The sequence below is a fragment of the Amblyomma mixtum genome, chromosome 10 (genome assembly GCF_055824585.1).
Source record: "Amblyomma mixtum isolate Tamu chromosome 10, ASM5582458v1, whole genome shotgun sequence".
Taxonomy (NCBI): Eukaryota; Metazoa; Arthropoda; class Arachnida; order Ixodida; family Ixodidae; genus Amblyomma; species Amblyomma mixtum.
Window position 1 is genome coordinate 926,274 of NC_143021.1, and position 13,944 is coordinate 940,217.

The window sequence follows — 13,944 nt, forward strand, 5'->3', positions numbered from 1 at the left end:
GCTGGCTCGAAAACAGCACAGCTCTGGAGGTGGGTGGGGGGCAACAAGAGTTGTGAGCGTGACACAGTGTAGGAATTGATTCCACTGCACAGGGCTCCCAATCGGCAGAATGCATCTCAGCGAGCAAGGCTGCGTGGCATGCAGTCAACTTGCTGCACAGTCTCTTCCAGTGCCTGTTCACTGATGGCAACCATTCAACTGGGTGTTCCCCAACATCTAGCTTGGTACTACCCAAACTGCCAACTCCACTAATGTGGATAAAGATGCAAGCTGACGCCCTCGACTACTGTCCAGCCCTTCTCCAAACTCACACCTGCCCTCTCCATCTTATCACACCAGTTGAGTAAAGAGGCTCAAGTGGTGGTCCCGCTTACCACGCATGAAATCTTTGACTCAGCCCAGCTATCGCCAATGTCTCGGTGTACTTCCTGTGGACCACCACCAACTGGTGAGGAGGTCTGTCAGACAGTGCAGCAACCTCTGTAGCCTCCACGTGCGTCAGGCAAACTACTTCCAGTTTGCTTTGCGTGCAGCTTCTCACAAGGACCAAATCAGCCATGCAAGGAGCCTCAAGGGACACCCAAGCACAGCCAAGAAGGGTGCTGCCACCCACTTCCCTCAGCATTCATGACAGAGCAATGGTGAAAGGAAGAATGGTTATCAGCATGCTTGCGGAGGAATTAACTGCATCAGAAGAACAATGCAGTATAAGACAGTGAGGGCAACTACAACAGTGCAGGGACATTCAAGAACATCTCCCTTGAAAATGCAGGGGGCCAGAATGCCCATGAGATTACTCATACGCCTTTCAATTCATTCATGAGGAATGGTTTTTTTTTACTGTTGCTAAGTGTTCCACTTTTGTCAACAAATGCAACGACAACTGTTCGCTTGAAACACATCAGCAATTGATCCCTCCAATCACAGAACACTGAGAAGGCAATCAAGAACCGTCCACAGTCACCAGCCTGGGTACAACAGCAGGCCAGCCTGACAGGGCGAATAAGTCTGCCCAATGGCACTCAACCTTCGAGTTTCTCCTCTGTGCCAACAATGCACAGAATTCCCACCTTGATGACACTGACAAGCTGTAGCTGCACGACGAGTGAATGCACACACTCAAGGGGGGACACCCCTCTCGGGCACGTTCTTCGACATCAAAAGGCACCACAAGTTCAGTCCCATCCCAGGCGCACCCTTGCCCTGCCATTCTGCGCATCTTATGTGGTGAACTGCCTTTCGCTTTCTGCTCTTGCAGGCTCTGCTCCCCCTTCCTCCGTCAATTCGGGCGGCTTCAAAGACTGCACTACGGGCGCCTCTACATCATCATCATCATTGCCCACTGCAGGGCAAAGGCCTCTCCCGTGCCTCTCCAATTGACCCTGTCCTTCGCCAGCTGCGGCCACCGTATTCCCGCAAACTTCTTAATCTCATCCGCCCAACTAGCTTTCTGCCGCCCCCTGCTACGCTTACCTTCTCTTGGAATCCACTCCGTTAAGGACCAACGGCTATCTTGCCTTCGCATTACATGCCCTGCCCAAGCCCATTTCTTCCCCTTGATTTCGACTAGGATGTCATTAACCCGCATTTGTTCCCTCACCCACTCCGCCCTCTTCTGATCTCTTAACGTTACACCTATCATTTTTCTTTCCATAGCTCGCTGCGTTGTCCTTAACTTAAGCTGAACCCTCTTTGTTAGCCTCCACGTTTCTGCCCCATGGGTGAGTACCGGTGAGACACGGCTGTTGTGTACTTTTCTCTTGGTGCCTCTTCACTTGGGCACCAAAGCAGCACACTGTGGTGAAGACACTGACTTCAGCCCCTCCTTCCATGCAAGGAAGGAGGCAGAAGCTGTGCCCACTATGCAGGTGTCAAACACCCCTGCAGGGACAGCGTTCCACTAAGGTCTTCCTGCTGAGCAACAGCTGAGCCCAAGTAATTTTTTTTATTTATGGCCAGGCTTACACCAGATTTTCACTGATGCACCAATTCCAGAACTGCAAACGTTTTTTTCCTGCAGCAGACAGCTTTAGATCTAACAAGGAAAGTGCATCTTTTGTCTGGAGGAAGACTGGCTAATAAACGGGAGACCTTGTGGAAAATATAAATGCTCCAGAGTCACTGAAGAGTATATTAAGGCATAAATTGTAGGGCGATTTGGACAAAACTTACAGCTAGTCAAACCTGGCACAGAAAAACCTCATTCTGATGATCGAGACAAATGATTTTTTTTTTACAACTTTCTCAATGAAGCAGTGGTTTAAAGTTATGTAGCATTACTGCACAGCCTATGCATTTATCTTTCAGGCACAAACACAATTATAATAAGAGCTGATATAGAACTGGAGACATCGCTTCTCCGAAATTCTCAACTGTCAAAAATGCAGTTTTGAGACATCAGGAAAAAACTTCTCTGGCATATTTTTGTGGCACTAAGACTAACTAAAAATCACTGATATGAGTTCTGGCTGGTTTCTGGTGTGGACGCACCATTTTCCCATCAATATAATAACACTGGCAACAAGAAAATTGCCGGAGAAGAGACGGCATGGTCTGGAGTTTCGTTGCCTATGCATCGTGACCTCCCTAAAGGTGTTGCCAAAGTCTCACAACGATTGCAACTGGCCCCTGCCCTTTGCTCTCATCCGTCTTGCACCTCAAAACGTTGAGAGGCAAGTTTATTTCGTCAAGGTTTCCGATTCCACAAGTTGCAGCTACTGAGTACGTTCCAACTATCGTGCCCTTGCTAGCTGTCAACGAAATCTGCCTGGGTATCACTTTCTGATCTGCACAGTCACGATTCCACTGCCTGTACATAGCAGGAATCGCCCCGAGATGATTTTGTTCACTCCTCATTGTTGCTCTAGGTGCCGCCTGTTGCGCCGTTATCGGCGCAGCTTACCGGGCATCAATTCTTCGTCACTGATTGTAGATGACAGGATGCGACGATGCGCCGCATCCAGCGCACTTTGGATCTATACCTTTCGCTCCCTTTTAGGCCCAGGACGCCGTACGAAACAAAATACTCTGCACTTTGCGCCTGACGAACCTCACTGGGCCATGACAGTGCAACGATGCCACAGCGCAACTGTGGAGAAAGGAAGGCTTAGGAGGGGACTCGACTATCCGAGCCGCATGACAAAAGATGCTCTTTGGCAGTGCCAATAGTAACACTGGGCACAGCGGCATCGTCTGCTTCATTCTCTGCTGCGTATGCGCAAGCACGCTTAGATGGCTGCCAAATAGGGCAAAAAAACTGGCAGCGGCATAGCTTTGCTATGCCAGGATATACACAGCCTCCTGAGGTGAGGGCAAGGTGTCCACATCTCGGTGGACCAGAGGGAAGGCACATAACTGCCCTCTTGGAACTGCACCTCAACCATGCTTTAAGCTATGCGGCGCGCGGTAGTGACAGGTGTGCCCTGCATGCCATGGCATTCACAACCCTGTGCCAGAAACATGGCTGAAGCCATAGGCCATCGGTGTTCATTGGCGTTGGCGTTGACCACGTTTTGCACCCCGATCGTTTTAAGGAAACGAAGGCGAGCGCGCGTGGCGAGGCACACCAGATGTGCGTAGTGACGTCACTTGCTCCTCGCCCCTGCGCAACACGGCTCTCCAGGATCCACGCAAAACTGCTCAACCTCGGCCAGTGTAGCTCAAACTACAAAATGTGAGATAATGGCCGCTCCTGAAATCTTTCCTCCTTCCACTGGCACAACAAACTCAAAATGGTGCCAGGCGTAAGTGGTCGACACTGCCAGCCAAACAAAAGTCACCATTTTGGTCACATGATTTGGGAGACCAGTGGCAGTGCACCTTTCTCACATTTCTGGTTTATGGTTTATGGGGGTTTAACGCCCCGAAGCTACTCAGGCTGAGGAACGCCACAGTGGAGGGCTCCGGAAATTTCGACCACCTGGGGTTCTTTTAATGAGCACTGATATCGCACAGAACACGGGCCTGTAGAATTTCGCCTCCATCGAAATTCAGCCGCCGCGGCTGGGGTTGAACCCGCATTTTTGGGTGAGCAGATGAGCATCATAACCACTGAGCCACCACGGCGTTCCATTCTCACAATTTTGTTCCTTTCTTTACTGCCTTCAGGGCTTGCTCATGGTCACCGACCAAAATATGGGACTAGCCTGAATCACGATCTTTAATACGCAATGAAAATAGTCGAGTGCGTATTTCTTGAACTGCGGGCAATCAAAGTTCGGTGTTAGACCTCAATTTAAAGGGCCACGTCCACAGGTTCATGTGTTTACAACGTTATAATACACGAATCAGGCGATGTTTTTCAACAACACTTAGCAGATAGCTGCAGAAAGACCTCAGGATCACAAAAACTGCAAGCTCAAAAATGTGACTTTTTGACCGATTTTTGGCCACAAGGAGCCATGATGCGTTATTTCTAGAGAGCAGTGAATTACTCCCCCCCCCCCCCCACCTTACCCTCCTCCTCCTCCTCCTTGGCTTTTTTCTCCTCCTCCCCTTCCTTGGCTTTTCTCTCCTCCTCCTCCTCCTCCCTGGCTTTCTTCTTGGAGCTCTTGTAGAAGGCCTGCAAGCAGCACAAGTCATCTCTTCACCACCACCAGGGGACAGTCACGCCACGCACCACCACTTCATACTGGCAAAAGAGACGCTCACGTTACAACTGTGGCCACACTACGCTTGGGCAAGTGCTCCATGATGAAACCAAACGGTTTGCTAAATCGCTTTGCGTTTTCATGACAGGGTCACCAGTTCTGCCTTCCACGTGTGAAACAAGATCTTCTGACAAATTCCTTCTGTATTTCCAATTTTGCATCTTTCAAGTATTGTGTTGTTGGCATACTCCTGCTTAAGCCCCGAGGAGTCGTGCGTGGCGCCCTCTCACAGCCAGCCACCGTGACGCCACGGCAAGGACTCCCCTGAGCCCGTGCCAGCTGCTTTGGCTGACAGAGTGGGTTCAGGTTCAATTCTTCTTCACTGGATATACGAGGGGCATTCAATAAAGATTTCCCCTGACTCACTTCTGTTCATTGCAGGATGCTTAAGCCACTACAGGTCACGTGCCAATGTCCAGCTCTAAACTAATAACGGTCTTTCTTTTAGAGGTGGTGTGATAATGGATGCAGTGGAATACAGAACAGTCATCAAGTTCCTGTACTTGAAACGCCGCACTCCAAGGGAGACGTTCGATGAGATAAAATAGGTTTATGGGGAGGATTCCCCATCATATATGTAGTGAAGAACTGGCATTGTCAATTCAAATACGGTCGGACTTCGGCGGAAAGAGCTCCGATTGCAAGGCGACCCATTCCGCTATCGATGAACACACCATCTAGCAAGTGGAGGCCGCCATTTTAAAAAATCACGGCGTAACCGTTCGAGACCTAGCCCAAAATGTCATGGAAACCAGGAGCACTTTTTCAACAGACTGATTACACAGGATGAAAGCTGAGTCCATCACTACGATCCGGAGGCTAAAGTCCAGTCGATGCAATGGAAGCACTTGGACTCACCGGCTCCAAAGAAGGCACGCGCCCAGCCCTCGGCGGGCAAGGCCATGCTCACAGTCTTTTGGGACCAACACAGAGTAGTCTTGATGGATTTCCTAGCAAAGGGTGCCATGGTTACTGGGGCATACTAAGCTTCACTGCTGCGGAAATTGCGAGAGGCCATCAAAAGCAGGAGACGTGTCATGCTCCCCAAAGGTGTCTGCCTTCTGCAAGACAATGCCCCAGTTCACAACTCACATGTTGCCCAGATGGAAGCACGCTGCCGCGACTTTGAAATTCTACCGCATCCCCCTTATTCACCTGACCTCACACCATCGGACTCCCACCTCTTTCCAACAATGAAGTCATATTTGAAGCGCAAGCATTTCCCAGATGATGAGACTGATTTCTGAAGGCTTTTGGAGCAACCAGTCGACTTCTACAAGCAAGGCGTTTACACTTGCATAAAAAGATGAGAGAAATGTGTGTTCCCGGGTGGCACCTATGTAGAGAAGGACGAATAAATCTGCCAAATTTCATTGCTCTACTACGTCCTCAGGAAGTGGGTCAGGGGAAATCTTTATCGAACACCCCTTGTAATCTTGGGGCAAGCAAAATTACACTGAATCACAATCGTGCCGTCATACTTCGAAAATGAGTGTCTGCCTGCAGTAATGCCAGTTTTCTTCTATGTGTGTTTCTTTTTTATTCTTTTTTATTTTAGAACGACAGGGACATCCGTTAGCACCTCCACCAGATGTCACATAGTGGTGACTGCAGTCAGGAAAGCAGGAAGACAGCGAAAATGACTTCTATACAAAAGTGTTTATTTGGGCTGACTTGCACCTGCACAGAACTTAAAGGTGCACTGAAGAGGAATCTGAACTTGTCTTTTTGCCGCGGGAACTCGATCTACACGTTCCCAGCATTCTTAGAAACTGCGACTTATTGCCCTGTATGGCCGATTTCCCAAATTAAATCGAATTAACGGCCGGCTCCCGCCCTTTTTTTTTTAATTCTGCCTCGTACGGTGGGCGGAGTCGACCAACGCGTGGAGTGCCTTTCACCCAGTCCCGTGGCGGCTTGCCGCTCTGTCATCGGCGGAGTAATACATATTAGTCCGTAGTAGCAAATAGTCCGCACGTATTTTTATTTCTGTGGGCTTATTTTGCGGCTATATTATCTGCGAATGAAACTATTTATTCATGGAAACCTAAAAAACAAAATAAAGCGAAAGCAAAGCCTCCACGGAGCTGGCTGAAAGGAACTTCACGCGTTGGTCGACTCCGCCCATCGTACGAGGCAGAATTCAAAAAAAGGGCGGGAGCCGGACGTTAATTCGATGGCAATAAGTTGCAGTTTCTAAGAATGCTAGGAACGTGTAGATCGAGTTCCCGCGGCAAAAAGACAAGTTCAGAATCCTCTTCAGTGCACCTTTAATGACTCAGCGGCAGTGTAGCAACAGGCGTGCTCGGTGGTCAGCGAACCGAATGTGTGCCGCTCTCGGCCGTGCTCAATTTAAGGCTTAGAGCGAACTTTCGAGATAAGGCATGCAAAGTTACTAGAACATTCTGGAGCAATGCAAAATTGAAATAAATCTGGTCATGTCTTGCATCACAAACTGAGCAATAAAGCGGCATGCTGGCAGCTCTGAATAATGAAAAAACAAACACTTCAAAGATTCACGGCAATATCCTAAGCAAAGATGTACTCCGCCCAGACGCCCAGAAAACAGCTTTTATCGCACAGTTTTTACAGCTGGCCGACAAGAAAGCTGTGCAGATTCCCATATTACCAATTTTTTTAAATAAAATTTTCCTGCACTGCCAAACATTAGACACAGCTGATAAAAGCAGACATGTCATTTAAACGGGAAGTGCCACAAGCAGAAGCCTTCAGGAAACTTGGTCGTTTACAGCCTTCTCCTGTCTTCAGGCACTCTGATAAAGATGCCGAGACTGAAACTCACACCAACACAACCAGTGTGGGCCTAGGCGCCATCCTTGTTCGGAAATGCGACAGGCTGGAGAAAGTAATTCAACACACTAGATGCTCACTATCGAAAGGCGAGGCGAACTATTTGACGACCAAGAGGGAGTGAGTGGCTTGCCATCAACTGGGCTACGCCGAAATTGTGCCCCTACCAGCATGGACGACCATTCAAGGTGGTCAGCAACCAGCACGCAATGTGCTGGCTCGAACTCCGACCTTCAAAACCTCATCGATGAATTGGGAGCCAAGGCTTCTTTACCCCCAGCACCTTTCAAGCGTGGATAGTCTTCCTCTGCGTAAAGAACGATGGCCTAACAGGCTGTTTGTTCACCCGAGCTTCATTCACTGTCACTGTCGGACAGCTCCACCCACAACATCTCATCTTCAGTGCCGTCCATTGCATCAGAAATTCCGCATTTCTTGAATGCCTTTGAATCGGCTTCTTGAGAGGCCTCGATGGCGTGCAAGCTCAAGGGCCTTGAGCACCTAGGTGGTGATGTGATCCACACGAAGCTGCCGCGTCAAGTCATCTTCAAAGTCGGAAAACTTCCCCGCTTGCAGACCGTGGTGGCCTTTGCTGGACATTTTGCACTCAAAGATTGACTTTAAGAGGGTTAACTGCTGAGCTAGTTGGTTTTCAGACATAATAAAGGATTTTTACCGCAACGACACAACACAAGAAAGACGACAACACGGGCGCATACTCCAACTGTTTAATCAAGCGTCAGCATACGAAATGTATAGCCCTCCCAGCGCATGCGCACCCGTACAAGGCACCCAGACACACCATGCATCAATCTTATCACAGTAGGCGCGACAGAAATTTTTGCTCAGCTTCATAAAGAAAAACGGAAGTGTCACTAACACAGCTCACACCCGCACATTTTATATGAAAGGCTTCCAGAATTTCACGAGCCGTCTGATGTTTACCTCTGCCCAAAATCCTCACCCCGCAGAACCGTGGTTTGCAATTGTTGCAAGCCCTACAGTGCTCAACAAGTCTCTGGCCTTCATTATTTTCAATATCTTTTGCGTGTTCCCTAAGTCGGTCATTCACACATCGTCCCGTCTGTCCAATATAGGATTTTCCGCAGGATAACGGAATTTCGTAGACCACGTTGGTGGCACACTTCACGAAACGCTGGCAAAGACTTGCCAAAGATATTTCCAATAGCGGAAGCGGGGCCTTAAATGTATTTTTCAGCGTTAAGACACATAAGCCCGAAGCCCCTTTCCGTACAATTGTGAGCGAAGGTGGGACCTGGCAACATTGCATCAGTAGGTTCCTTCAGTGAAGTTTGAATGGCCTTGTTATTACTGATCCCTTCCTCACAAAAAGTTCAGGGCATGTAGCCCGGTTTTTTGAGCATAGCAATGACTTAAAACTTTGCTTTCTCTGTTGATGTGGAAGACCTGTTTTATTCAGTGCCGCATCCTGAACTCTTTGCTTCTGTTAAAGCATGCATTGATGAAAGCAGCGCTGTCTCTTTCCAAAATGCTGCTGGTACCACGGTAGATAATTTTTTAGCCCTTTCACAATTTTATCTTAGCAGCACTTTTATCTCTTTTGACGAGCAACCTTACTTGCAAAAGAAAGGCATCTGCATTGGCTCTTGCACAGCCCCTATACTTTGCAACATCTTTTTATCATTTATCGATCGCTCTTTACACGATCGTTTTAACCATACTAACAATGACAAGGTCCTTAAAGTGTTCCGTTATGTGGACGACTTTTTAATTGTTTTAAACAAGCAACAGACTCAGTCGACTGAGACTACGATGAATAGTATTTTAGATGATTTTAGAAAACTCGGTAAAGGGCTAACTTTTACTTTTGAACTACCTAATAATGGCATGCTTCAGTTTTTAGATTTACAGCTAAAGTTTTTAGATGGACACGTTTGCTGGGCTTATTCCCCTCGTGCTCAAAAGGGTCTCCTGACTTATAATTCTGCCCACTCAAAAGTTGTGAAGAGGGGCATCGCAACCCTCTGCTTGGAGTACTCGCTCCGGAAATCGTGCGTGCATGAGATGCAAGCTAGTTTTAATAATCAATTGGACAGGCTTATTGAAGCCGGCTTCCCTGAGTCGGTCCTACTCCCTGTGGCGGAAACGCTCCTGAAGAAGATGAAGGCTGGCGCTTGCAGAAATGAACCGGCGGGAAATGAGAGGCCTGTAGTGGTACCTTACATCCACAAAGTCACTCACGGCCTGAAGAAAGTGGCAAACCGGTTTAAAGTACCGGTTGCATTCTCTGCCCCCTGCAAGCTTGCGCAGCTCAGCCGTCGCATAACTTGCGAAAGCCAAAAGATCGGCTGCCAGAAGAGGCATGGCCAGCGTTTCGTGAAGTGTGCCACCAACGTGGTCTACGAAATTCCGTTATCCTGCGGAAAATCCTATATTGGACAGACGGGACGATGTGTGAATGACCGACTTAGGGAACACGCAAAAGATATTGAAAATAATGAAGGCCAGAGACTTGTTGAGCACTGTAGGGCTTGCAACAATTGCAAACCACGGTTCTGCGGGGTGAGGATTTTGGGCAGAGGTAAACATCAGACGGCTCGTGAAATTCTGGAAGCCTTTCATATAAAATGTGCGGGTGTGAGCTGTGTTAGTGACACTTCCGTTTTTCTTTATGAAGCTGAGCAAAAATTTCTGTCGCGCCTACTGTGATAAGATTGATGCATGGTGTGTCTGGGTGCCTTGTACGGGTGCGCATGCGCTGGGAGGGCTATACATTTCGTATGCTGACGCTTGATTAAACAGTTGGAGTATGCGCCCGTGTTGTCGTCTTTCTTGTGTTGTGTCGTTGCGGTAAAAAGATTGACTTTTTCAGTCTTCGCCAGTCGCAAACACAAGTCTCTGGCACACCAAAATGACAGGCAGCATGCCTACTGCTGCTCTGTTCTGCGTGCAGAATAACTTTGCGCTTAAAGCTATTCTCGTGGCCGCTGCATCCATTCTCGAAAACGATACTGCACGGGGAGCCCGCCGGAGAACCGTCGCGCTACGGACGACGCCACAGCTTGCTACTCACGTCATAAACGCAGCAAAAACGAGGCGAGGCGGTTCGTCCCATAAATTCTTTTGTGCCACGCTCGCTGACGAGCATTTCCAATGAGCTTTCCTTCCTCCTTGACGACGAGCAAACATGCTCCCCGCCCAATTAGTGAGCTCCCACATCGTACAATGGTGATTACGATGGGCAGCTATGGGGCAGTTTCGGTTTGTACCCGAATCCAAGGCGCATGCGATTTTAATGCTTACTTTCCCCGAAAAAAGGTGCGCGTTGGAATTGGGTAAATACGGTAAGCTGTGGCCCATTAGCACAAGGCCCCCCTTGCTGCCTATGGGCCAGAACAGGATGTGTCCGCTGACGACAGCCTCTTGCTTTTCAAGTTCAAGTTCATTTTCCTTTCTTACAAAGGAAGAGCCGGGACAAAAAGCTGTGGTAACAGCTTGACTGAAGGTCCCGACTCCTTGAGGTAGTGGCAGTACAGAAGGAAGGCGAGGGTCACATCATTCACATCAATTCGTAATGCCATGGGTATGCGATACAGATCCACATTTACGCGAACACGCATGCAAAAAAAATCGCAATACACACATGTACTCAAAGCAAATGTTATAAATAATTAGAATACACAGGATAGATGTCACAAACTTTGAACAAGGAAGTTCATGTCTCCTTCTTTCACAGATTGAAATTGTCACAGCAGTCAGTAGTCACGGATATTGTGTTTTGAATTTCTGGTAATATCAAAATTGTCATGGTTTAGTTTGTTTACCCAGACGGGAAGGTTGTAACTTAAGGACTGGTTCATAGAGTAAATTGTTGGTGTTGGAGCGATCCAAGTTTCTTTGTGTCTAGTGTTACGGCAGCTGTTACTTTCTGTCAGTTGTCCAAGTACAGTGAAGGGATTATCACGTTGTTGTGAAGAGTATTTATAGCATAATAGAAGCCTGTAAAAGTATAATTCGAAGATTGCAAGGATATCATACTTTATAAAGATATTTCCTGTGGGGAAAAGGAATGGCACATTTGCTATGGACCGGACGGCTTTTTTCTGTAGCAATTGCAATCTATGAAGATTTGTTACCCCTGCTGTTGCCCAAACCAAGCTGCTGTATTGGATATATAGGGAAGACTAGCATGGAAGCAATATCCTCCACTCACACTTGCGAGATTTGGCCTCAAATTCTTTCTATCTTGTGAGCCTTCAAGCGGCTGCATCTGCAATTTTCAAGCTGCTACAGCTGTGCACTTTTCAGGATTTGAGCTGACCTGATTGAGGAGCACTTGAGTTTTCCTTCATAGCATCATCCTTGTGTGCTGTTTTTAACATATCAAGAGTTTCTTCTCCCCCTTTTCCGAGCAATTAGCTGAGGTTTAGCTCTGGTAAAAGATGGGCAAATTGCATAAGCAAGCAGCAACTGCTTTGCCATAGGCAACCGCGCGTATTTATTCCCTGTTTCCCTCCCACTTCCTCTCTCCGCATTCCAACACGTGTGTCAAGAGCGCGCGGCAGCGGCGATGGTCCTGCCGCCTGGTGGAGTGCGGCTGAAACGGTTGCTATGGCAATGGCGCTCCATCTGTTTGGCCTCGGCCACCGCCAGGAGCTACGCGACGGCTCAAAACCTGGCGTGGTACTGCTTGTGCAATAAAAGCAGAATTTCACCACCGCTCGCTGTTCACAAATATCAGCCATTGCAAAGACAACACTCACACAAAACAGTTGTCACTATAACAAGGTACCCATGTGGGCTAGTTGGTGTACATCAGACATAACTTGTTAGCATGCTTAACAGTGCAGCCCAAGAGCTGCACTGTTAAGCATGCTAACAAGTTCGTTGCTTGTTCGACTCGGGTCATTTACAAGATACCCCTGTCATGTGGTAGAGTGTACACAGGCCAAACTGGCCGATGTGTTAATGACCAGGCACGCAAACATAATAATTCTCTGAAAAATTCGTCAGATCCAAATACTCTCCCACGTCACTGCAGGAGTTGTAAAAAATGTGTTCCAGGTTTTACCAACATTTCTGTTATCGGAAAAGGGAAAAACAGGGAGGAGAGGGCAATCCTTGAGGCCTGCCGTATTAGGTTGCAAACCAGTGACACATGCATCAGTGCACCGTCCTTGCATCTCACTAGCAAGGAAGTTAATTTCCTAAGCAGAAGTGTGCGCGTGCAAGATTGATAGGCAAATTATCTGTATTTTGTTGTTTGCCAGTGTTGGAGCGTGTATCCACTCCTTGGTGATCTGCCACTTATGTATCTGTTTTGTTTGGTGTGTCTGATACGCATGCGTCTTCTGGTGATCTAGCAGAACTTTTTGCTGGGCTAGTTGGTCCATTCTGACATTGGTGAAAGCAGCGCGAAAGAAGAAGCCCGAAGGCGAAACGTCACTTCCTCGTTTCGCCTTTGGGCTTCTTCTTTCACGCTGCTTTCATCAATGTCTTCTGGTGACCTAGGTTGGCCATTTCTCGATTAAACTTCAGTTGTTAGTCCAGCGTTGTCCTGTGTTCTTCTCCTCGTGTCTCGTTCTTTCGCTGGCGAAGTTATGTCAGTTGTCACTATAAACTGCCGAAACTAGTCTGTCCTTCTTCAGCGACGGCACTCGGCTTATGGACTATGAAATGGTCACTCTGTGCGCTCCTAGCAGCAAAGCGCGGTACTACAAAAGCTCTGCCCACCAAAAAATTGGTTCGGTTTCTTTTGGTACATGCGCTGAGAAGGCACCTGTTAGCACCATCTATCAATCAGTTACGTATGTGGCCTCGAGTCAAACAATAGCCCGGAATGTGGGCAGAGATATATATGTAGAAACGTCTCTCCAACCAAGAAGAGTCATTTCAAGCAGTGAATGTCAATATATGCATTGAAATTAAGTACCCATGGCAGGCGCACCCACAGAAGAGTCAGCACAACAAGCGACAATGAATTCCCAAGCACTGATGCTGCCCTTTGCGGCCGCTCCAGTGTAAAAGTCACACTAACTGGCCGCACCTCGCATCGCCGTCAGATCACCTTTCTTCCACTGTGGTCGCGACGCTGATAATCATGGCAACTTGCGGCTCTTGTTGGCGGGGAAGTATGGGACCAAACCAAACTTTATAAAGAGTAAGCGCTCAATACTGGATCCGAAACGAATATGCACAGGTGCCTACCCAGAGTTGGCATTGCTGGTATGGACCACGGAGCCACAGAGTTCTTCTCAGCGGTTGTGATGAAAGCTCGCAGTGATGTTGGGGATTGACAACTTTGGTTCCTCCAACTGATGGCTGACACGCTTTAAAAATTGTCATGACCCGATTTTCAACAGCCTGTGTGGAGAACAGGCATCGGTTGTGCAGGAAACACGTGCAACGTGGAAGCAAGAAAACCTGCATGAATGCCTGAGAGAACACACATCGTAAGACATCTTCAACGCAGATGAGACTGCCCTTTTCTATCAGACAAGAC

General features: G+C 48.0%; 1 protein-coding gene across 4 annotated transcripts in view; it reads right to left on the reverse strand.

The window, feature by feature from the left end:
* The window catches only part of LOC149324962 (uncharacterized), a 73,176-nt gene that overhangs the window by 46,854 nt on the left and 12,378 nt on the right, over positions 1-13,944 (reverse strand). For all 4 annotated transcript variants that reach the window (XM_089563608.1, XM_089563606.1, XM_089563607.1 and 1 more), the window contains exon 6: positions 4,456-4,561. In XM_089563608.1, coding sequence (XP_089419734.1) covers positions 4,456-4,561 — 106 coding nt within the window. The remainder of the gene's footprint in view (positions 1-4,455; positions 4,562-13,944) is intronic.